This window comes from Amphiura filiformis, chromosome 18 (genome assembly GCF_039555335.1).
Source record: "Amphiura filiformis chromosome 18, Afil_fr2py, whole genome shotgun sequence".
In the NCBI taxonomy this organism is placed as follows: Eukaryota; Metazoa; Echinodermata; class Ophiuroidea; order Amphilepidida; family Amphiuridae; genus Amphiura; species Amphiura filiformis.
The window spans coordinates 32,497,904-32,522,915 of record NC_092645.1 but is presented as its reverse complement, the minus strand read 5'-3'; the positions used below and the strand labels follow the sequence as shown (position 1 = coordinate 32,522,915).

At 36.4% G+C, this 25,012-nt stretch overlaps 2 protein-coding genes across 3 annotated transcripts in view; one reads left to right on the top strand and one right to left on the bottom strand.

Moving 5' to 3' along the window:
* Positions 1-25,012, top strand: part of LOC140140133 (uncharacterized) — a 46,509-nt gene that overhangs the window by 6,882 nt on the left and 14,615 nt on the right. The window lies entirely within an intron of this gene.
* On the bottom strand, positions 2,766-3,892 carry LOC140139102 (uncharacterized). The gene is made up of 2 exons (XM_072160883.1): positions 3,446-3,892; positions 2,766-3,392 (listed from the first exon to the last, which is right to left on the bottom strand). The coding sequence occupies exons 1-2, from the start codon at positions 3,890-3,892 to the stop codon at positions 2,766-2,768; spliced, it is 1,074 nt and encodes a 357-aa protein (XP_072016984.1).

Here is a 25,012-nt window from a genome sequence, read left to right as displayed (position 1 = left end):
ATAATTTCTTCATATTTTTGGTGTTATCTGTCGTTTACATATCCTTCCTAAAACACAAAAGTGCGACCCTCTCCAAACATCTAAATTAGCTAAAAATTTAGGACATGTTACAAAACTATATTTTCTAGAACCTATTTAGAATAGTTAAGATGTAGCTTGTACCGTTTTTTTGTGGCATCCTTCAGAAGTGAGCGGTCCGATAACAATATTTTCGGTCAAATCTCCATTCAATTAACACGGGGAGTTGGCTAGCTATGCCTTGCCCTCACTCATATTTTACAAAAGTGCGACTATTTCTGAACATCTAACCTAGCTGTAATTTTAGGTCATGTTAGAGAAATATATTTGCTAGAAGTTTGGAGAATAGCTAAAATATTGACTGGTTATTTTTCACACAGTGATGTTAACTAGGCAAGTGCCCATTCTTCCGACGAACATCATTTTTAGAGGTCACGCGTCAATGGTGAGAGCACTGTGTATAGGAAAACGGACAGTAACTGCAGTATAAAGAACTGAGATGGGCCTTAAAGCCCCTAAAGTTGCTGACATCACTTTTGTCACCACTTGAATATCGTGTAACCCAGTGGCGTAGCGTGGGCCATCAGATTGGGGGGGGGGGCGGCGGCAGCGGGTCTGATGGGGGGGCACAAGCCGTTTTTCCGCAATTTTCCTATTGGATTTTTTTATAAATTTCAGATCGATTGGGGGGCACGTGGCCCCGTGCCCCTACGCTACGCCACTGGTGTAACCCTGGTATTAAATTGGTTGACTGTTTCTGCATCATTACAAGTAAAACCATCATCAGAAGACACATTTTACTTACTTACTTACTTACCCGTCGACTCTTGCTGTCGGGCATCAATGATGGCTCGCCATAACCGCCTGTCCTGCATGCTGGTCTCAATTTCTGCCACTGTGTATCCTGTGTCTTGTTGAAGCAGGTCCACAAAGGTCTTCTTGGGACGTCCTTTGGTTCGTTTTCCTTGGGTGGGCTTCCATGTTACCAGATCAGATGTAATCCTCCCTTTGGCTCTCTTACAGTGTCCCGCAAACCGTAGCCGTCTTGTGCTGATTTTTGAGGTCACAGGTGGAATGTCCCCATACAATTCCTTATTGGTCATATGCATTTTCCAGCTCACATTTAGTGCTGATCTTAACATTCTTGTATAGCAGCCATCCATTGCTTTGCCAATTTTCTTGGTAATGGTCCAGGTTTCACAACCATACAGCAGGACGCTTTCTACAGTAGCTTGGAATAGGTGTGTTTTGAGGTGTCTGGGTAGAGACGATTTCCAAATATTATTGAGCTTGTTACATGCTTTCCATGCCATTGCCTTTCTTACTCTGATGTCTTGCTCAGTACTCCTGACCCACGACCCCAAGTACTTGAAGTCTTTTACTTCTTCCAGGAAGCTGCCATCCTCGGTTTGGATTTCAACATCTGTTGAATGGTTGTACACCATGAATTGTGTTTTCTTCGCATTCATGTGTAATCCCAAACGAAGTGCAGCGTTTTCTACGTTTTTGAGCAGTTCCTGTGCTTGGTTGGCAGTATCAGATAGTAGCGCAATGTCGTCTGCGAAGTCAAGGTCAGTTATGTTCAGTGGACCAACTCGTCGGCTTTTTCTAGGTTTTATAGTGAAGCCTAATCTCTCCTCCCTGCCGTCTATTGCAGATCTGAGGCAATAGTCTAGGACGATGATGAACAGATATGGTGCCAGCGTATCACCTTGTAACACACCTGCTAAAATTTCAAATTCATCTGTGTCACCATCTGGGGTCGTCACTTTAGCCTCTGTACCCTGGTAGGTGTCTTCAATTGCATTCACAATGATATCTGGGATGCCATAAGCTTTCAAGATCTTGATCATTTTCCCTCTGTGGACGGTATCAAAAGCTTTTTTGAAATCAATAAATGTTACCACTGCAGAGAGGTTCTTTTCTTCAATGCCCTCAATAATCCTTCTCAAGGCAAGAATCTGCTCAGTGGTCGATCTCTTTTCTCTAAAGCCACATTGATTCTGTCTGAGCTTATCATCAAGGTGTGGTCTGATCCTGTTCAAGAGCATCCTGTTGAATGTTTTAGCAACTATTGAGCTTAGGCTGATTCCCCTGTAGTTGGCTGTTAGGCTGAGATCGCCGCTCTTAGGTACTGGGATGAGGTTCAAGATGGACCACTGGTTAGGTTTCTGTCGGTTTAGTAGTACTTGATTGCAAAAATCAAGTCAATATTGCATCTCTTGATCACCTCTGGTGGAATACCATCTTCTCCATAACTCTTGCCTTCCTTAATAGCCATCTTTGCTTTCTGGTATTCCTCCATATCAAAAGCATCTGTTCTGATGGGTAGTTCATGAAATATAGTTGGTATATCCTCATTTTCCATTGTCACTTGTGGTGGATTCCCTAGTAGGTTCTTGAAATGGTCATGCCATTTCTTCAGTCTTTCTTCTTTGTTGTCATCCTTTAGTCTTCCACTCCTTGCATTTTTCCTACCACTAACACAATTGATAATACCCCATGCTAGTTTATGTCTGGGTTCAGATTGGCCTCTTCATATTCCTTCAACTTGTTCTCTATGAACTCCCTATTTGCTCTTTCATATGCCTGGTCTAGTTCATCCTTGCTCTGCTCAAATTCTAAATGAGTATCTTTGGTATTCTCTTTGACGTGTCTCTTGTTGACTTCTGTTAGGTGTTGTCTAGCTTGTTCTACTCTTGAGTCAAAGCAAAGTGCTTTTCTTTGCTTCTTTGGTAGTTTAGGCATTACTTTTCAGCAGCCTCCTTGTTGGCCTGAATCAGGTAATTATATTTTTGTGTTTGGTCTGCACAATTATCATCAGATAAAACAGAATATCTGTTTTTAATCTCCAGAGTATACCTGTCCTGAAGTTCAGGGTCTGTTGCTAGTTTGGCCCAATCATATTTCACTCTCTTTGAAGGTGATTTGTTGTTGGCTCTTAGACTGAGTCGGATGTTTGCAGTCACTATCCTATGATCTGAACCTGTGCTGGCGAAAGAGTTGTAGGCTTGTGTATTAATTACACAATTTTTCCACTTCTTCCTGATTAAAACATAATCCAGTTGTGCTCTGAATCCACTCGGCAGCACACATGTCCAAAGTTTTGACTTCTTCTTCTGAAATGTGGTATTGGTGATGATAAGGTTGTTCTCCTGTGCAAACTCAAGTAGGAAGTCTCCGTTTCTGTTTGTGTTTTGGTGGTATGCAAATTTTGCATCATCCAGTCCAATTCTTGCATTAAAATCTCCTGCAATTATCAATACGTTATGAGCAGGTACAGATTTTGTAGCTGCATTCAGCTGTTTGTAGTGTTCTTCAACATCTTCTTCATCCGAGACGTTCGTTGGTGAGTAGGTAGTAATTATGGTAGTCTTTGGATTTCCACCCAGTGTAACTTGTAAAATTCTTGATTTATGAATCTGACAGATAACATGGCTCTCTTAGCAGATGAACTAAGAAGAATGCCCACTCCACCTATTGATGCTCCTATCTTGTTTCTGTAGGCAGAGGCTGTTATCAGTTGGAAACCTTCTGGGAGATCTTCAAATTGGAGTTCACTGTTGTCGCTGTGAACTATCCTGTGCTCCTGGATAGCAAGTACCTCAATTCTGTATTTCTTGGCTAATGCACATAGTTCAAGTTGTTTGTGCGGGTTTTTCAATGTCCTTGTATTCATTGTACTTGTAGCAATATTAATTGGTTTCTTACATTTCAGAAATTGGGCTCCCCTGCTGATTCCGCCATCAGTTGCCACCCTTCCAGTTGGATTTGAGGTACCAACGTCATGACTTCCACAATTGATGTGAAGGGCTTCACCAGCAGGAAGATTTGCAGGGGCTTTAACCCTGGTGCTTTTAGTTTTCACCATCATAATGTCTTTCATTTGCTAAATACTGTTGATGGTCGCAACTCCTATCAACAGGTGTCCAGTGGCCGTTGAGAATGAAAGAAAAGATTCCTTCTTCATCCGCCCTCAGCAGTTAGCAGCCTGGACAACCGATTCTTTTTGTTTAGCAAGGCTCACTCAGTCATTTAATGTGGCAATACAAACGATCGAATTTGGTGTTGAAACGAGCTAAATTTTGAGTTACACCTTTTCAATGTAAAATTAATTTTCTCGGCCAAATGAAATGCAATCATTTTCATTTTTTCAGTAAATGTCAGGTCAAATTGTAGTGCTTGATACTTTTTTTTTTTTTCAAATCCTAGTGTTAAACTTAGGCGTGAAATTCAGTCATTTCGTGTAAGATTTTCGATTTTGATAGGCTTAAACTCTGCCCGCGAGCCTTTTCTTGGATCAACCTTTTAACTTTTCAAAGTAATATAGTACGCTAATGAAGGATTTTTTCCAACTTTCTAACGCACATCACCGTGAGCGATATATCATAGTTTTGTCAGAATTTACGTTTTGATTTCACCATTTTTTCACCGGCTGAATTTTTTTCAAAATCAACGCGTGAAATATAAGGCTAATAATACTAGCATTGTGGATCGATATCCCTGGGTTTAATAGGAATACCGGCATGATCATGGAGCTATTAAGAATGGAGAGGCAATAGATTATGTAACGCATTGTACACTTGTGCCGATTTGAAATCTGACAAGCTATTCATCGAAAGGTACCTTTTGTTTGGGACAAAGGGCTTCCACCATTAAATCGGTAAGCTGACCCGACAGTGTATTAACGCTTTACCTAGCAGACTACTGTCAATAAGTGATCAAACGAAAGTCGCGTGAAAGCGCTTACTATAACGAAAAGTACCTTTTGTTGTCATACCACTCAAGGGTGTAATTGAGTAGCCGTAAGCTCAAAAGGCACATTAGCCGCTGATGCAGTTCGTTGTGACCCCACTGACTGTAGGTGCTTCATTTAAATAAATTGAATGCGCTTGCTGAATGATTCAGATCAAGGCTGCCATGTCTGCATGTCTATTACTGTATAATGGTAATATCTACGTATACATGTAACATATAATAAGTATACCGGTATAGGCCTATATAAAAGTTGTTTCACAAATTGACATTTTATTTTATTTTAAGAAGGAGAATGTCATAAACAGTGGCGTACTGAAGGGGGGCAGCTCTTTTGTTAGAGGTCTTGGGAGGGGATGAGGGAGGAAGAGGTGGAGGAGGGGACATGAAGAATGAGAGGGGGGCTGGAGGAAGAGAGAAAGAGGGACAAAAAGTATGAGGGGATGGAGAAGGGAAGGGAGATAAGAAGAGGGAGTGATACTTTAGCAAGGAAAGAATAAGTACAGAGAAAGGAAAAGAAAGGAATGACAAATAAATGTAGGCATTATAATAATTATTACAGTGTAAACAAATTTAGTTTTAGAGCAATATCTAATGAATTTGTTCTCAAACAAATAAGTAAAATGCAAAATTGTAAATCGTCAGGATTAGATCCATTCAATGTAAGGTTATTAAAGTTGGCTGCGCCTTTCATCTCAAAATGCCTTGTTCATATTTGCAACCTGTCTTTGAATGGGTCTACTTTTCCTGATGCATGGAAGAAGGCTAAAGTAACTCCAATATTTAAATCAGGTGATAAAACTAATGTTAGTAACTATAGACCTATCTCTGTATTACCAATTGTATCAAAGATCATTGAAAGAGCTGTCCATGATCAATTATATGAATATATGAGTAATATAGGACTGTTATCAAATGCTCAATCAGGATTTCGTCCGAATCATTCCACAACAACAACCCTTCTAGATGTGCAAGATTACATTTTAAAGAATATGGATACAGGTTATGCTACAGGCGTTTTATTTATAGACTTAAAGAAAGCATTTGATACTGTAAATCATGATATTCTGATTAGGAAACTTAAACAATATGGGGTATATGGGGATGAATTATTATGGTTTAAATCATACTTAAACAACAGAGAACAAACTGTTAATGTTAACTCAACTCTTTCTGACTTTAGGCCAATTGATATTGGTATTCCTCAGGGCTCAATTTTAGGTCCTTTACTGTTTATCATTTTTGTTAACTGTTTACCTAATGCTGTGTCTGAATGTAAAACTGTAATGTATGCTGATGATACCTCTTTAATGTGTAAAGCTAAAATGAATCTGATCTTAAAATTCAAATGGAGTCATGTCTAAGTAGGGTAGCTGAATGGTTCAAAGTAAACAAACTCACTTTAAATGTTGAAAAGACTAAGTTTATGATCTTTGGTACAAACAAAATGCTTGAAAAGTTCAACAATGTACATTTATCATATAACAACAATGATATTGAAAGAGTAGATGAGTTTAAATATCTAGGTGTAAAATTTGATAGCAAGATGTCTTGGTCAGCTCACGTTGATAATGTTAGTAAAACTATTTCCAAAAGAACTGGTATAATAAAACGTATAAAATATTTCCTTCCATATAAAACCACTGTAATGTTATCAAATGCTCTTGTTATTCCCCACTTTGATTATGGCAGCATGGTCTGGTCAAATTTTAGTGTAGAGTACCATAATAGGCTTCAGGTACTTCATAATAATTTAGCTAGAATAATTCTCTCAGCAGATATAAGGACACCAACTAATGATTTAATGAATACATTGCAGTGGGTTAAACTTGATCAAAGATGGCATAATACTCTATTAATGACTGTTTTCAAATGTTTAAAGAACGAATATCCATCATACTTATCTTCTCAATTTGATTTTGTTCATGATAACCATAATCATATAACTAGAAATCATACTTCTAATACATTGATTGTTCCAAAATTTAAATCAAATTCAGGTCAACGTACTTTTCACGTCAGGGCAGCCTATGCATGGAATTCTTTGCCACCGACAGTAAGAGCGCAGATGGAAAATATGACTTTAGGCCAATTTCAGTCAAAAATTAAAGAAATTTAGGCCTGTCTTTATCTACATTTTGTTCATTTGCTTGCTTATTTTTTGTATAAATATAATTATTGTATTTCTGTATTTTGAATCATGGTATTTATAATTTTCTTGTATTTGATGATACCATTATACTTATTTGTAATACTAGTATATTATGTATGCTATTTTTGTAAATATTGTGTATCGTAATATATTTTGTTGCTATAACATGTATACAATGAGGGCCTGCTTGAAAAGCAGTGCTTGTCACTGAAGCAGTATTACCCTCAATAAAGAAAGAATAAATAATAATTATAGAAACTAAACACAGCCCCCCACACACACATAGGCCTAACACCAACAGCACTATAGGCAGCCATTCGATGATGTCAATGCCTTTATGCGTTACGTATTTAAAACGCCCAGTCAGATGTATTTTACACCTGCCAAGCACAAGTCACCCAATTTCGAAAATTGGACGTTGAATGTACACTCTCATGAATATTGATTGGCAACATTTTCCAATATGTCAGCGCTCAAATCGGACACAATAGAACAATAGACCATTCAGTGCGCTGGGCATGATACAGTGTTGCCAGAACTTCAATATAGCAACGAAATTCCCAGGCCTAATAGCGCTCCTATACTGATCATGTTTATAGCACGATGAGGATATTTCATCATCACGTGAGTGATTCGGACCAATGTGTTGAAATTTGCTTCTCCTCAAAACAACTTTGCCCGAAGGCTTACATGCAATTGGGCAATATTTTAAACAAAACTTTCTTTTACAAAACATTATATTACGCTGTATGTTTTATGATCAAGCAAACTGTTTGGAAGACACTTCCAAAGAAATAACCTTCGTAACGCCCCGGCGTAACGCCCCAGACTTTCGTTATTTAAACGCCAGAAATAGATTGTCCTTATAAGAACCATCAGAGATTGTGGCTTATAAGAACCGTTCATTATCATTGTTAACTTAAACAGGTTTTTGTTTTTAAACATCTTTATAAATTGATTGTTTTTATGTTTGTTTGTAAATTTCGTGCTTTACGCGCTTTGAGTTCCTCATCAGAGATTGTGCCTTATAAGAACCATTCATTTTCATTGTTAACTTAAACAGGTTTTTGTTTTTAAACAAAAACCTGTTCAAGCAATTATTTAAAATTGCTTGCCTAAAAACAGAATAACTTGGATGTTAATACTTGACGTAGTGTTTCAATTGTCATGAAGGTGACTGGGTATGGTGCCTTTTGTTTGTGTTTGTTTGAAACTGCTTTTGGAAACCCACCGAAAGTCATAGGCCCTGATGAAGCAGCCAAAACAATACCAGGTTAAACATGGAAGCTTATAAAAACTAATTAAATAACCGTAAGAAAAAAAAAAACATTTGTGGCAACAATAAGCCTTGCATTGAAAGTCATGGTTAAAGTGTGTTGATTACCACACCAAAGTTTCCCTACATACACCCCCACCACCCACCTTACACACCTCTGCACCCACCCCACCCTATAGGCCTACATGTACATGATATTACATAATAATATATAGCATAGCTATACATTTAGGTATAGCGCTTAATTATGACAAATATGGTTAGGCCTATATATAGGCCTACATGTCAAATTAAAAACAAACCCGAACACTGATGAATCTCTACAGAAACCCGAACACAAGTCTGAAGGGTGTAATGAAAATGGCAACCCGCGATGGGGGGGGCGGGGGTAGGTCATACAAAATTCACATGGAGATAGGAGGGACAGAAGATTAAAATCCCTATAATAACACGCTAATTTTTCTAGGTTTGGACCGTGGATTTTCATGAACCTCAAGCGTGCGTCTCTTAATACGGACTAACCTAGGTAAACAAACACACAGACAGACAAAATGGTTTTCATAATCATGGAATGCATATAAATTGAAATTGCAGGCTATCACGGGAGCAAATTATTAAAATTCACCTCATTTACCAATTGGGGATTTGGGCTACCAAATCGCTAGTCGGGCAATCTTCATGATCTTTGCTTTTCAATGGAAAATTGCCCTGGATGACAACAATGAAAATATCGACTATTCCTGCTGGTTGCGCACGAGATAAAAGCACCGAGTTTTACATTTTCAGAGCATGAAGGGAAAAAGGGGAAAATAAAAACGGAAAGTCTGACAAAGCTAGAAGAGATAGACCCACACGATGTGCTTTACAGAGGTGGGAAATATCTTTCTTTAGCAAACTATATTAGTTTGAGACGCTAAAAATCAATTCCGTAAAAAGCTCGCAGGCGAACTCAAGGCCTATAAAAATCAAAAATATCACACTAAAAGATACAATTTGATGCTTAATTTTAACACCAGGATTAAAAAAAAATGTATATCCAAGCACCAAGTTTTTAACTGACATTACTGAAAAAAAAAAAATATTGCTTTATATTTGACCGAAAAAATTAATTTCATAGCAAAAAGGTGTATCTCTGAATTGTGCTGATTTGAACATGTATCGATCGACTTTTAGGGCGACTAAGCATTTCTAAAGAATCGGTTGTCCAGGTAGGTGACTGTCAGCACTTGCTGCTTCTGTCTCCAACCAAAAGTGTCAAGTTGTTGCTGCAATAGTTCTTCATGAGAATTATTTGATTTATTTTTTTTGCATAGTAATGATCCCTATATTTAGAAAGCTTAGATCGCTTGTAATCCACATTTTATCCTCTTTTCTTACACTGGACAAATTGCAAAGCTTTTACAAGTGATCCCTTTATCCGCTTTTCTTTCACAGGACAATGCAAATTGCAAACTTGGTCAAACCACAGATCCTGGCTTGAACTTTTTATAGGCATTGTCCACATCATTACGCATAAGCTGGGTTGGCGATATTTTTTTTTAAATCGATTTATTTGATTTTTAAATCAGATTTTTTTTATTTAAATCGATTTTTGTTTTAATTTTAAAAAGAACTGCTATACCTGATACCCCATGATAAGGTCAAAGAGACAGTAGATCTGCTAGTGCGCAATCCTATCAGCATGAAAATTTCAAAGAAAAAAATTGGGAAAAACCGGTTGAATTCTGCACCTTGAAGATGAATTTTTAGCAAAAGATAAAATGACTATATCTATCTATAGGCCTAGAGGTATTTTAATTGCATTCAAAAGTTGTAGAAGCATTAGGAATGAGGAAATGTAATTTAAGAAAGAAATTAAACCAATTTTAAGAAAGGAATTTTAACTTAAATTGATCAAAAATGGTTTAAAAAAATTAAACCCTGCACATAAGTATCTTGTCCCTATTAGTTTTCTTAACCTATGTCAATAAATTTGCGCTCATTAATTTTCTTAAAATTGATTTAATGATCTTAGGAGGAATCTTTACCTTTTTATTTTTATAAATTTAAGGGTAGACGCGGTATTGTTGGTCGAAGCAGCCATTATCTAAATCAATATATTATTGAAAAATAACACTTTGATGTTTTGCAAAAGTTCATTCTACAAATCATATACTTTGAAAACTTGCTTGATTTATTGTTGTGAATGAGTTATGTGCGTTTTACAAAAGTGTTGTTGTTTCAGTCCTCTTTACAACATAACTCAAGAACCACAGGACCTACAAAAGTATATCTGTGATACTGAATTCTTCTACACACTCGCTATGAAATGATCAACCTTAGTGCAATTTTTGCCAAAGCTCACTACCATTCGCAAGATGCTGTGAACTACCAAATCGCCACAGTTTAAAATAGCATTAGTTGCTAACCTTAATCTCTTTCTTCCATGCCTTAAGTTACTACTACCAGGAAAATGTCTTATTATTTTTAGTATCCCTACAGTTACCAGCGAGTGGTATCTTTATCGGTTTATGCATCTGCCTCGGAAGTTATCATTTTTTTCTTGCTTCCTTTTCTGCATTCATAGAACAAACCTATTGGCCTTTGGTCATATATCCTCCATTGTGATACACTTTCATTTTGAAATGAAATTTTGTTTGCAATATTGTATTGTGCAATATTGACATGATTGATAGAAGTCAAGTACAATTCGTATTTCCAAGAAATACTTCATTTCATTCGATATTATTAATTAGACGAGGTAAATCAAACAATAATCTTTTCAAATCATCAATGATTTAAGGGGGTACTACACCCCTGGCCAATTTTGTGCCTATTTTTGCATTTTTCTCAAAAATTATAGCGCAAGTAAGATTTTTTTCCGGGGGGGGGGGGATTTGAGGGGGCAAAGTGAATTTCAGGGGGGGGGGTCACCAAGGTTTGCGCAAAATTACAGCAAAAGGTGCAATTTTCGTAATTTTGGGTTTTAACTGGGTGGGGGACAACAGGGGCAAGAGTGGGGAAATTACCCCTCATGCCCCCCCCCCCTCCCGTGGCGCCGCCACTACATGAAATCAAATCAAACAGACGGAGTTCAGACCCCAATCATTATTGAATTACCATGATTCCTCGCCTGCAATTTTCTATTACGCTTCATCAGGTTGTCATTTTTCGTGATACTCATCGGTAGCTTGCTTGCAAACTATTTGCGTAATATACTTGATTTTTACGCATGAATCACTGGTAGGAAAAGAATAAAGTAAAATATAAAAGTAATACTGTTGACATTCATATTTTGGATTCACTGTGTGTGGTTAAACTCAAGGTCGGAACGAAATATAAATGATGCATCTACGATCACTATGGGTTTGACAGAAATTGGTCCAAATTCCGTGTATTTATGCAAAGATCCCATGTGTGTGTTTTGGTGTTTTAGGTTTTTTTGTTTGATTGTTTTTTGTTTGATCTTCTTTTTTTTTGTCTTCTGTTTAAGATGCCAATGATTAGCACAACATCTTTGTTGATCCATCACAAATAGCGCTAGATTTGGATATAGTCCGTCGAAAAGGACCACGGCACGGCCGATCTCGCAATAGATAGGCCTAGTTTTTAACCTCAGCCGAGAATCTTATTGATTTGCATGTTGTGTATTGTAGAGTCTAAATCAAACATTTTTCGTCTCGGGAGCTGAAGATTGCTCGCGGAAAAAAAAAGAGGTCAATTAAATTATTAATGATTTTGGGTTGTTTTCATATTAAAAGGGCATTTCGTGATCCACAGCCTCACCTCATCCCCCACTTTTCTCAAAAAGTTGAGATTTTTATATCACTGGAAACCTCTGGCTACATAATGTTTATGTACAAAATATTTCTTGCAGATTAATTCGTTTAGCAAAGATATCGTGAAATTTGAATTTCGTTCTGGTGCACCAGAACGAAATTACAACATATTGTCTATGGAGCAGTGTAAACACATAATCATGCATAACTCGCGAACGAAAAATCGGAATCAACTGAAATTTTGGGAATAGGTTTTTTTCGTGGATATCTATAAATGAAAAATGACATAAATAGAGGATGCTAGGATCACGAAATACTCCTTTAACCGGCTTTAAATATTTTTGTATTTATTTGTTTGTTTGTATGTTGGAGAATAAGTACTGTTGTTGCTGCATAATAGCTGTACTGTTGTGAGACTATCATTCCAATGTAGACCCTTAATGACCTCTGCATAAGTTTTAGCAATGAGAGTTTCACCATATACTCTAAATTTTGCAACGGATAATGTAGTTGTGACAAATGGTTGAACCGATTGTTGCACTGTCTTGATGCTACATACTTTGAATAAACCTATGAACATATAGTGCCTATATTACAATATAAATTTAATTAAGCAGCCATAGGTGTTAATAGTCTTTTGGATAAAGACTCGTAATTGTTAAAAGTAATTTCGTGGCTCTTTATACTGCACTAACACATTGTCCCGAAAATACAAACGCATATACTTTCGGGACAACTATGTGTTAGTGCACTTTGTCCCGAAAATACATGGTGTAATTTGTATAAATTGTCTTCTAACAATCACGAGCCCTTTACCAAAAGACTAATTTTGACACATGTGGCCATTTAATGGTAATTATATCATATTTAAGCACTGCAGTGCATGTACACATGTTTATTCAAAGTACGCAACATCAAGAGAATGCAACAAACGGTTCAACTATTTGTTCACAGCTACATTAACCGTTGTAAAATTTAGAGTGTAGTAATATTTTCTTTTTACAGAGTATGGTTTGACTGAAGTTGTTGAACATTATTCACGGCTGCATGAATGCAGGGTCAGATCCCAATGAACAAAATAAAAAAAATAACAAGTATGGATGAGCACCCACTCAGAAAAAAAAATAATAGGGACTTTGTGTGAGTTTCCATACAAATCACACTCCACGAAATGAATCATCGATCATGTTAATGCCCCTGCGTGGAATGAAGTAAGAGAGTGTTCAGAATGTGGGTGGGTTCAAGTTTTGGAACTCTAACAAGGGAAAGAGGTCAAAAAAGGTTTTGATCCTCTGATAGGGGGGTGCCAAAAAGTTTTGTACACAAAGGGTTGATTTTTGACCCATTGTAGCATAAAATCGGCTCGCAAATTATTTTTGGGCTTCACGCACATTTGCCCCGGTAAAGTAGGGCAGGTACTGTCGATTTTTGACCCATTGTAGCATAAAACTCGCAAGTTATTTGGGCTTCACGCACATTTGCCCCGGCAAAAGTAGGGAGCGGCCGGTAGCTGCCGGTCTCCTTGGACGGTTTGTCCGGTACGGAATCTTCCAGATGGTTCACATCTCTGGTCCATATCCCTATACTGTAACATGATGATGTGCTAGAAGTGAAGCGTATAAAACCATAGATAAAACATTCCACTACTTTGGTGTAAAAGGACATTGGCTTCATATCACAGCAAGACCAGACAACATTGACCTTTATCGTAATTCGAATAGGAGGCAGTGTTCAATTTAGAGGGGGTTTACATGCAGATGTATCATCATACAGGGTCTATCATGCAGGGCCGGATTTACCTTTTTGGGGGCCCTGGGCCAGGCCAAAATTTGGAGGCCCCCAAACTCACCGTGTACACTCAAGTGGCGGGGTTGAGGGGGTATTATAAGATCGACAGAAGCGGCAGAAGCTTTACAATTTAGAGGTGGAGGAGCATATTTTGTTCCGATTTAACAAGCAAGCACAATTTTCCATTTCAGACAATTGTATTATCCCAAATGAATGTGAATAATTTTACCATATTTCGGTCTAAAACTGGGTGTTTACGGACTAAAAAGGAACATGCATAGGGCAATTGGGGGCCCCCAAATTGTGGGGGCCCTGGGCCCGGGCTGGCCCAATGGTAAATCCGGCCTTAGGTCTATATGGATGTATGTAACCCCCTCTTCGAAAATGTTGTACCCCGTGGATGTTCCACGCAGACTTGTGGATGCAGACTTTCTCAATACCAAGTTTTCATATAAAGCAAACATCCAAAAGCACCAAAATTTGTTCAAATTGGGCACTTGTCCACATGTGCCCACTTGGGCTTATGGTATCCACTGAAATCCCACCTACATCGATATACCAAAATCGCAGAAAAGGTAACCCCAAAACAGTGGCACATATCTTCAAAGAACAGGGGGGACACACCCACCCCCGCGCAGTAACATTAACAAATTTGGCCTGTGTATGCTAAATTTTGAGCCCATTTTTATTTTCATAAACTTTTAAAAACTTGCAAAATGGTGTACTGGGATAGTGGGATTTGTTTGTATCTAACGATATGTGAATGAATGCTAAGTTTTATGCTCAAATACAAGCAGACGAGAAAGGTCAACAGGTCGTCTGGTCATATGGATCAGAAGCCAATGCCCTTTTTACACCAAAACAAGCCATGTTTTGATACTCATCGTTTAGCCACTTATTATGCGCCATCGCCATTTGTGTAACCTTAAACTGAGTTCCGCCATCGCCAATTGTGCACCCCTATTGAGTTCCGGTAAAAAAACCCACTTTTTGAGGTATTTGGGGCTGCTCCCAGCAAAGAGACAAAAACGTTTTAAAAACGTTTTAAATAAGTTATATTTTGGCTTTTGGTTTAGGTAAAACGTTTTAATAACATTAAAATGTCGGGTTATATAAAGGTCATGATAACGGTTTAAAACATTTTGTATGAATACACACTGCAACAATATTTTTAAATGTTTTCAAAAAATGTAAACTATTTTTGTAAACATTTTTGCCAAATATTGTGTCAATACTTAAATAACATTATGTTAAAATATTTGAACCCAGAAAACACAAAATGTTCTGAAAATGTTTTTTCGAAACCTTTTAATAACATTTAAATGTCGGGTTATATAAAGGTCATGAAAACGTTTTAAAACGTTATTGAAAAATTTTATATTTTGGGCAAACATTTTTCGCAAAATATTTCTTCAACCCCAAAATAACATTCTGTTTAGAATGTTTTGTATCAAGTTTTCAAGAATGTTTTTGGAATGTTATTAAAACGTTTTTATACCCTTTATATAACCCGACATTTAAACGTTTTCTGTAAAGCATTTTTGTTTGCTGAGCAGTAGGCCTAGATTATCAAAAAATGTTTTTTAAGGTTATGAAAACGTTTTATACTCTTAATATACCCTTTATATAACCCGACATTTAAACGTTTTCTGACAACCTTTGATAATCTTTTGCGAATGATGTCGAAAACGTTTTGTGTTTGCTGGGTCTTTGGACTATTAAATAGCACGAATAGTAGGGACGCACGATTTGATGGGGGGATGGGAGTTTGGGTGGAAAATTTTTTCGCTGCCTTCGACGGCAATTTGTTTTCGCCATAAATAGTCGCATTTTTACAATTATCGAGAAAATAGGTCCGCGAATTAAAAAAAAAAGTGAGCAGAACTTATGGGGTTACAGTCTTGAGAACATGTCACAAACAGTGAATTTTTGAATATCAAAGTTACAGCATACTAGCACCATATACTATATAGTAGTTCAAATATTTTGGTTGGAGGTATAGCGACTCGGCCATTTATAATTGCTAATTCTATTTCTTACAATGAGCCTGTAGGTCTATAAATTTCTTAAAGTCGAAAATGAATTTAAATCGAAAAGAGTGAAATACACACTTTCTCAAAATCATATTTGATGATTATTTATTATTTCAAAGAAAGAAATAATTTATTTGAATTTCAATTTCATGTCGCAGGTGAACGTCACTGCGTTCATATCGTGCTGCTTTCGAATTCCTACCACCGGAGTTAAGAGCAGACAGGCCAAATAATCTCATCCCTCCAAAAATGTACTCATCACGATTTGACTTACATAATCTCATTTAGATACCGGGGATGAGTTTAGCTACACAGTGGTCACTGCCAGGTGATCAGTTACCATGGTTACCATTAGCGAGTTTGTCAATTTCTACGTTTGTTGATTTCAGTCAAATGTTTGATAATATAATTCGATTTCCTTTTATTCTGTCGATATGGTGTGGAGTCCATGTTGTTATACCTTGACCGAGTTATCCATCATATAGAAAATAAAGAAAAGGGAAAAGGGTCATATATGGTTCACTGAGGATATATGCTAATAGGAATTATGTGCCATGTTCCCTCCCCTTCCGCTTCATTTTAGGAGAGCGAATATTTTTTGGAAAGCCACAACTTTACAGAGGAACATGATGTAAGGGTGGGAAAACTACGCGCATATTAAAAGTTCAGTTCAAAAACGGATGAAACCTTCGATGTTATATACCGTAGTCTTTTACTAGCATGTGTACCGGGTATGTTCGCTAGTCCTAATAAACATGATAAAGGGTAAAGTTCGCTACCCTATAATCCCTATTAACCCTAAACCCCCGCCTAAACCTCAGTTACCCTGAACATAAATAGCCCAGGGCTTCCCAAACTTTTTACCCGTGACCCAAATTTCTTACAAATGTTGCTTTAATAAGGGAGCACGGTGGCCGAGCGGAACGGATGATAATCGGAACGGTTGCGGGTTCGAGCCCCGGCGATGCCATCGTGTTGTGCCCTTGAGTAAGACATTTTATCTCGATTACTCTTCTTCACCCATGTATATAAATGGGTACCGGCATTCGTAAATGCTGGGAAGGTAACAGACAAGATGTGGATCAGGTGGGGATCCCTCCACAGCATATTTTCACGGTGGGGTCTGAAAATCGCTAACGAAAGAGAGATGGGCACTCTGTCAGCTGTAAAAAATGCAGGTTCGACTCCTTTACTTTTACCCCCGTACAATGTTCAGCTGTGGATCCACGAAAAAATACGGGGGCACAAAATAGATACTTCTATATAGAAGAGAGTGCTAAAGGGTATCTGAGGGGGGGGGGCACATATTTCTAGGACCAAATTTGCAAACAGACAAGAGGGATGAAGCAATTCGAAAATTTTGGCAACATAAAACACAAAAAGGTTTTAAATGCTTGAGCCACATTTTTTTAACCAGGGGGCGATTTTGCGCCCCCTGAAAGGCGGCGCCCAGGGCACGTTCCCCCTTGCTCCGCCTTTCCCCCCACCCTTGTTTCGCCACTGTTAAACTGAAAATCAGTACTTCCTGTTCTTGGTTTGGTGCAGGATTGGAGCAAATTTGAGGCATTATTTGTTAGAAGTTTCCATTTCCTGAATTGGAGTTTCAAACAACGCAAAGGTGGATTAGGTTTTAGTTTTCATGTTTTCTAATGTACATGTATAGTTTTACGAGTGTATTTACACAAAACCTCTATACTACGAATGTATTTGTTCAACGCCTGCGTAAGTTGTAATGCTACACCTGATACAAAACGAAGTTCAGCAGTTCATATTTTCATACCAATTCACAAAATACCCTATAGAGACCAGTCGAACTTTCTATACACTTTTTGAAATCACCCTTGGCATATAAACCATTATACTAAGGATCAGTTTTCTTGGAATTGATAAAGGAATGATTTAGAAAATTCCAACATATGTATGTACGCACGTCTTCTTACATAAGTACTGCTAGCTGGTGCTTAAAGCCTCACAAAAATCGACACAAACATTAGTATCAAAAGCTTTTAAAAATCTGAAAAGTAATGAATTAGTAATTAATTTAATATGCCAACTTACATCGTACAATCCAAAACTAAAGCAAAATAAAACTGTTAAAAATGCCTGTGTTTTATTATTATTATTATTGTTGTTGTTGTTGTTGTTGTTGTTGTTGTTGTTGTTGTTGTTGTTGTTGTTGTTGTTGTTGTTGTTGTTGTTGTTGTTGTTGTTGTTATTATTATTATTATTATTAGTGATATTATTATTATTATTATTATTATTAGTGTTATTATTAGTGTTATTATTATTATTATTATTATTATTATTATTATTATTATTATTATTATTGAGAAATGACCCTTTGGAGCTAAACCTTTCGGAGCAAAAATACACTTCATTTTCGGAGCAATGTCCTTCGGAAAAATAACATTTCTGAGATCAAACCTGTAGTGTCGGGTGGTCTTTTGGAGAAATGAACTTTCAGATTAAAAGAATAAGTACTTTTGGAACAAGATCCTTTCGGAGCAAAAAAAAAAAGAAGCATGTTGAACAAAATCACATCGAAATCAAAGACGTGTACCCAAGAAAATAGCCTAGCTTTGTCCTACAAATGGATAAGTGTTTTTGGGGCGCCCTCTACGGAGGCGTCCCACAATATTGGCATGTACTTGTGAGTAGCTTCTAATTTCAGTCTTACTAGATTTACTCCGCAATTGTTGTGCTATTTTGCTAAAATTATGCCCTTGCTCAGAAATAAATCCACAATATGCTTGGATTTTATTTTATTATTGTTTTCTGTTATGCACAGGATAAAATGGTGTGCGTATATTCTTTGTTTAAAAGACAAAATTAATGGATTTGTAAAACACCAAATAAATCGAGACCTTTGACCTTTGTAACCACTTTGACCTTTGTAACCAGTTTACCGCCTCTTAGAACCCGATAGACGGTGACCAACACTTTGGATTACAATAGCCTAATCTGAATGGCATAGTCCAATAAGCTCAAATAAACAATCATAGTGCAAAATTTGACCTAACTTGCAGAGTATGAGTTTTTTACCCAAAGTTTCAAAGTCAGGCATCTTATCAAGATCAAGATAGTGATAGTGACATAACAATTAACACGCTTATCTTACCAAGGTCTTATCTATCTGCATGGGGTAATTGGAAATTATGGTGTAGCCTATTTGTTTTAAGGATGAAACAACTGGCTCCTTTTGCATGGAAATTAGAACAAATTACTATACAAGCTGTATCAAAAAGTTTGGTACCCAGCAGTTTTGATAGTAATTGAAAAGCCTGGTTCTTCCAAATGCAATATCGGGTCCCCCTTAAAATGATAAAATGATCAGACCATAAATCTTTTGTGACTGTTTATGACATTAATCAACAAATTATGCGGATCCTAGATGTGTCGAGGATGTTATGTTTATGAACAAAACGTTACGTTTGTATTTTCAACATTGTTAATCATTGCTACGTGTATGTTAACAAATGAAAGTTCTGTAATTATTTTAATTCTTCAATGCTAAGTTAGTAAGTATTCTTTTGGATATCATCAAATTGTAAATCTCTAGTCAGATTTTCAGTGTGTTAACAACTATGTATCAAAGATGTTACGTTCATGTACAAAACATTAACGTTCTTATCTTGTAAACATTGTATACCCATATAGCTACTTTTGAAGAATGAATGTTCTGTAATTGTCTTTTATCCTTCATCTCTATTAGATTTTCAGTGTATTAGCAAGTAGATGATGTATATGTATCACAGACGTTATGATGTATATGTATCACAGACGTTATACATTCATAAAAACTTTTCTTTTGGTCAACATAGGGGTAGATCCTCCTCTATACTATCCATCATATACCCCCCGCATAACGAAATTCAACAATATTCAATATCCAAAGCAATATCATCACTACAATATGCCCCAAAATTGCACTCCCCCACCCCACATAATCGCAAATTGACACGACAGCTTCATTCCAATTCAATTTATTTCATCCAAAACGGTCCTGTGATACACCTTCCCCAATCAAACACATTTGTTTTGCATTTGATCATCTTCTACTCTTCCCTAGAAAAAATCATTATGATACCAAATCCCCGGGACCAAATCTAAACACCATGCCATGGAATTCACCATATCACGTCCAAGCTCACATAATTTGGGCGCCCCATTCCTTTTTTAAAGGAATTTTTATTCTAACACTTGTTACAACATACATCTATATAGTTCATTTAAACCGGTTACATTATAATCAAATTTTGTTAAATGAACTTGGACTTGACTCGATTATTAACACGTCTGCGTGTCCTTGGCCAAAGCGTGGCCTTGAACTGAGTTGACAAATTAATTAACACGACAATCAAATAGTGTCTTACACAAAGTCACGTCCACGCTTATTCTCTGTGGATACGATGCTCTCGCGTACTTTTAATTGGCGATAAAGATTGACTTGGTGAATACCATGTTTGTGTTGCTATGGCGATGTATACTAACCGTATTGCAACATCAACAGAGCAGAAAATGCACAGTGCAACAGATATATGTTTTTGTAGGAATTGATGAAATTGTGGTTATAATGCCTTGTATTGTATACAAAAGTACACGATAAAATCATACTGAAATTCACCGGGGAAATTCATGACCTTTTTATTTTTTTGTCAGGCTATATTTAGTGCAAATTTAAACAAGTTCTATGAAGAAGAACCTGTTTGTGTTTGTTTGTTTGCTTGTTTTCATGTTTCTAGCTATAAATATAATAAAGAACTTTACAAGCTACAAATAATCCTCACAACTTCGTGAAACCAAAATGGGTTTTGAGCGCAGAAAGAAATGTTATTTTTCTGAAACATTTTTTTTTGTAAAATGTGGTTCTTATGATTGTACTTTTTGGGGTTTATACGTATTCGAGACAAAATTTTCTTCGGTCGAACAAAACTGAATGATTCATTTGAAATTATCAAATATAGGCCTATAGGACCTTAATAAATTTGTTGTTGATTAATTTATTTCTGTGAATATTCTCAGTCATCCAGGTAGATAAACATAATAAAATGAATATTGAATCTGTTGATACTGTCGCTATCAAAAATAGTAAGTCCAGATGAACAGATTCAATATTCATTTTATTATGTTGTCGATTAAATTATGGAAATAGTGGCTTAAAAAGTTACAATACCAAATAAGATTACCACCAAAAGGTTTCAAATAATATTCATAAAAGCATTTCCAATTGCCATTGTTATTATTATCCAAGATGCGTTTTACACCAGCAATAATGAATGGGAGGAGATGGATCATCTTTAATCCTCCCATTTAATAGCCACCGATTATGGTCTTTCGATTAATCTTATCTGGTTTGCCAGACCAAATAAAATTATAAAATACAGTATCATATCAAGCTCAATTCATGAAAGCATTTGGAGGAATTGGTAAAACAGACAACAGAAAAATGGAAGAGTCCTAAAGTCTTGACAATGGTAATTTTCCCATTGATGTAAGATCTCTTGAAGACCAAATAAAATGCATGCTACCTGTATGCCTAATATGGCGCCTAAAATACTCAAAATGATTTAATGCAAACCATTATCATCAAAAAGATCATTAATAAAAAATATATAAAGCCTGTCACTATAGAAAAGTGTTTTCTTGTTAGTTGTTACCATAGTTACAGCATCATTGCATCATTGTTCCCAATGATTTGTTTGTAATCAGGTATGTCAAAATGTCAGATTAACTGAGAGTACATTTAGTATTGAACCAGACTTTAAACATATTGTTAATTAAACTAGAGCGATAACCGCACCATAGCTGAACCATGTGGCTTCAGCAGTATATTGTGGTAGGCCTATACCACTACTGTCACCCGGAGTGCATATAAATTTCAGCTCAATTGGAGCATTTTGAAAAACTTGACCTTTGACCCCTTTATGACCCCTTAATGACCTTAAATGAATTTTAAAATATTTGTAAATGTTTAGAATGTCATAAGGATCATTGCATTAAAATTTCAGCTCAATTGGAACGTTTTGAAAAACTTGACCTTTGACCCCTTTATGACCCCTTAATGACCTTAAATAAATTTTAAAATGTTTTACACATGTTAAGAATGTCATAAGGATCATTGCATTTAAATTTAAGCTCAATCGGAGCATTTTCGGTTAAAATGACCTTTTTTGACCCCTATGACCCCTGGATGACCTCTGACGTTTGGAAATATTGTTATTATATTCTTTATGTTTTCCTCTTTCATATGACACCACTCAAGGTTCATACCTTCGTGGCATTTAGAGATATGTCCATTTCAGACCAAAAGGTTAGTTAGGGACCTAGTAACCTAGTAACATAGACAGTTATAGGCTGATACCATTTCATGGTTCAGCAAAAAACAGGAAAAGTGTCAATAACATTTTGTAGACTACAGTTTTGATTTGGTTGAAAACACAATTGCAATTAAACACATTCGACGTGTTCCACTCGGCCTCCACTTTATTCAAAATAAGTTTTAAAACGTTATGTTGAGTTTGTTTACAACTCTCTCAGTTCAAAGAGTAATGTAAACATGGTAAAGTTGCGAAGCTGACAATATTTTCATGTCTGTGCATAAAAATGTGCTATTTACGACCTATTGTTATATCATTTCTACATAAAAATTCCTTTAAAAAAGGAATGGGTGCCCAATGGGAGTTTTGATGTGATGTGGTGCCGTGTAACCGTTTGGATATTTTTTCTTTAAAACAATAATGTAACATTAGCATAGTAAGCAAAGGAAGATTAGGAAATGTGCAGTGGGAGAGGTGTGAAATCATGGGATGTAAGAGGATTTGGTTTGAAATAAAAAGGAATAAAGCTCAGGTTACCATTTCGGTTACTATTGTTAGGAAATGGTATATCATGTGGGGGGATTGTTGGAGCAGAATTATTTTATTCAGAATATAGGTTTGCATATTTAATTCTTATGGATTCTTTTCCAAACAGGGGTATTTATTTCTTATGATTGACTACATCGGTAAAGAAGCCAAGAGCAAACAATCTGAAGAAGGGTTATTTAGTGATTAAAAAGTCGATACTGAAAGAGATATGAATATTAACATTTAGATAACAACGCTTAATATACGAGACATCCTATATAAGACCACTTAACGTGTTATAGAAATAGATCATAAGAACTATAAGTTTTTACTAAGGTGCTTTATAAATAAGTTATTTTTCACAAAATATTCAATATACTGAATACAGAATGGCAAATGTTCAGGGTACACATGCAAAGTCATGCACATAATCATTGTTATTAAGCCAGACTTTTTTTATGCTAAACAAAACAACTAAATGCCAGAAGTAGTTTATTTGCATGATAAATTATATTTGATTAAATGTGACGTGTCATGTCAAAAGGAGACACTTTTGGGCAAGACCGTAAATGGAGAAATAGCCAAAAATCTGCCCGGGGTGATTTTTTCACAATTTGAGTTCTTTGCGAATTTGTGATGTTATTAATGTTAAAAATATCGTCTGATAGTTTCAGACCGAAATATAACTGGCATCTTGTATTTTTTGAAACATTTTTGAAGGAATTCCTACTCTCAACATTGTCAATAATATTTTTAAAGGCCGATATCTCAATTTCCAATTTTATAATACCATAACTTACGAACTCAATATCTTCGCTTAGGAATGTCCGATTTCATTGGGGAAAACGGCGTTGTGGAGCAAAATATCTCTATATTTAAGATATGTAAAAACCTCAAAATTGATAACCTGCCCAAAAGTGTCTCCTTTTGACATGACACGTCACAAATATTGAGGTCCCTGCAGCTCCACGCTATGCGTTTAGCAGGGTCCTCGTCAGTCAATATTGTATTCGTCATATTAATTATTGTATAAGATAAATTATCTGATTTGTAAATTGTATGCCTATATCCACATATAAACATATTATATTATTATATCTTGTATATTATAAACATCATGAACTGTAATATTATTTATTACATAGATTATGTATTCAAGTTGTATTAACTATTACAAACTATTATTAATATATGATTTCGTTAATGTTATTGCAATTTACTTTTATTATTATTAATTGTTAATATATTTATTAAACTATGTTTATTGCATTCAATGTTATTATTATATATGATATTGATTGATGAATAAATTTGAACTTGAACTTTGAACTTGAAATAGGCATATAATATCGATTTTGTTCAAGCTTCTCCCTCTCTAGCTCTGCAGGGCTTCCAGCGCCTTTATATTAGTCAGGTACGGTAGTTTGGCAAATTATTTTTTGTCTCAATATAGCCACTCGGTCATCAGAATGCATGACGTCCAAATGTGTTATATCATAGGCTAACACCAAAAATATTGCATTTCCTCATGCGGAAATACGCCTAAAATATTGTTATTGGAACATCTAAAATATTTGTGTTAGTATAACGCCATCCAGTGGCGTACCGTGGCCGCTCCTATACCCGGGGGGCTGACGGAAATTCAATTTGCCGCCCCTTCCTCAACAGCCCGAAAAAAAATTGTTCGGTCGTTATCAACATTTTTTCCGCCATTTCTTCTTTACTAATTCTTTTTGCCGCCCCTTCTTCTTCCACCGCCCCTCCATTTGCCGCCCCTTCTTCTTCCGCCGCCCCTTCATTTTTACCCCGGGGGGCTGGCGCCACCAAAGCCCCCCCCTCCGTATTTCAATCGTCAATTCCCGCGGTATAGAAGAACTTTACTTGCATTCAATACGTAAACAGTAATAAAATCAAAACCAAGTTAGTTGTGTTATTTATTCTAAGCACGCACTTCTGAACAAAACAGATGAAAAGTAGATCTAGCAAGACCGACGAAATTTGAAGCAATTTACAACTACAAGCCAGCCCAAAAGAGCTCTTAGGTCAAAATGACACATTTTGGTTCACGGTACATGTATACGGGTAAATATTAAACTTGCTCTCGGGTTTTGGCAAAAATCGTGGCAAACTCTCGGGCTTGTAGAGGGGCACAATTGTAGGCCTACCCCATGGGTTATTCCTTCATGTAATTTTACACGAAATTAGGGTTAAGGTTATGGTTAGTTTAGGGTTATAGGATTAGGGTTAAGGTTAGGATTAGGCTTATGGTTAGGATTAGGGTTAGAGTTAGGATTAGCTTACACGAAATAATTACATGAAGGATCGACCCGAATTTGAGAGTTTAGCAGCTATAAGAGCTGAGACGTGCAACCTTGTTTTGGTCAAAG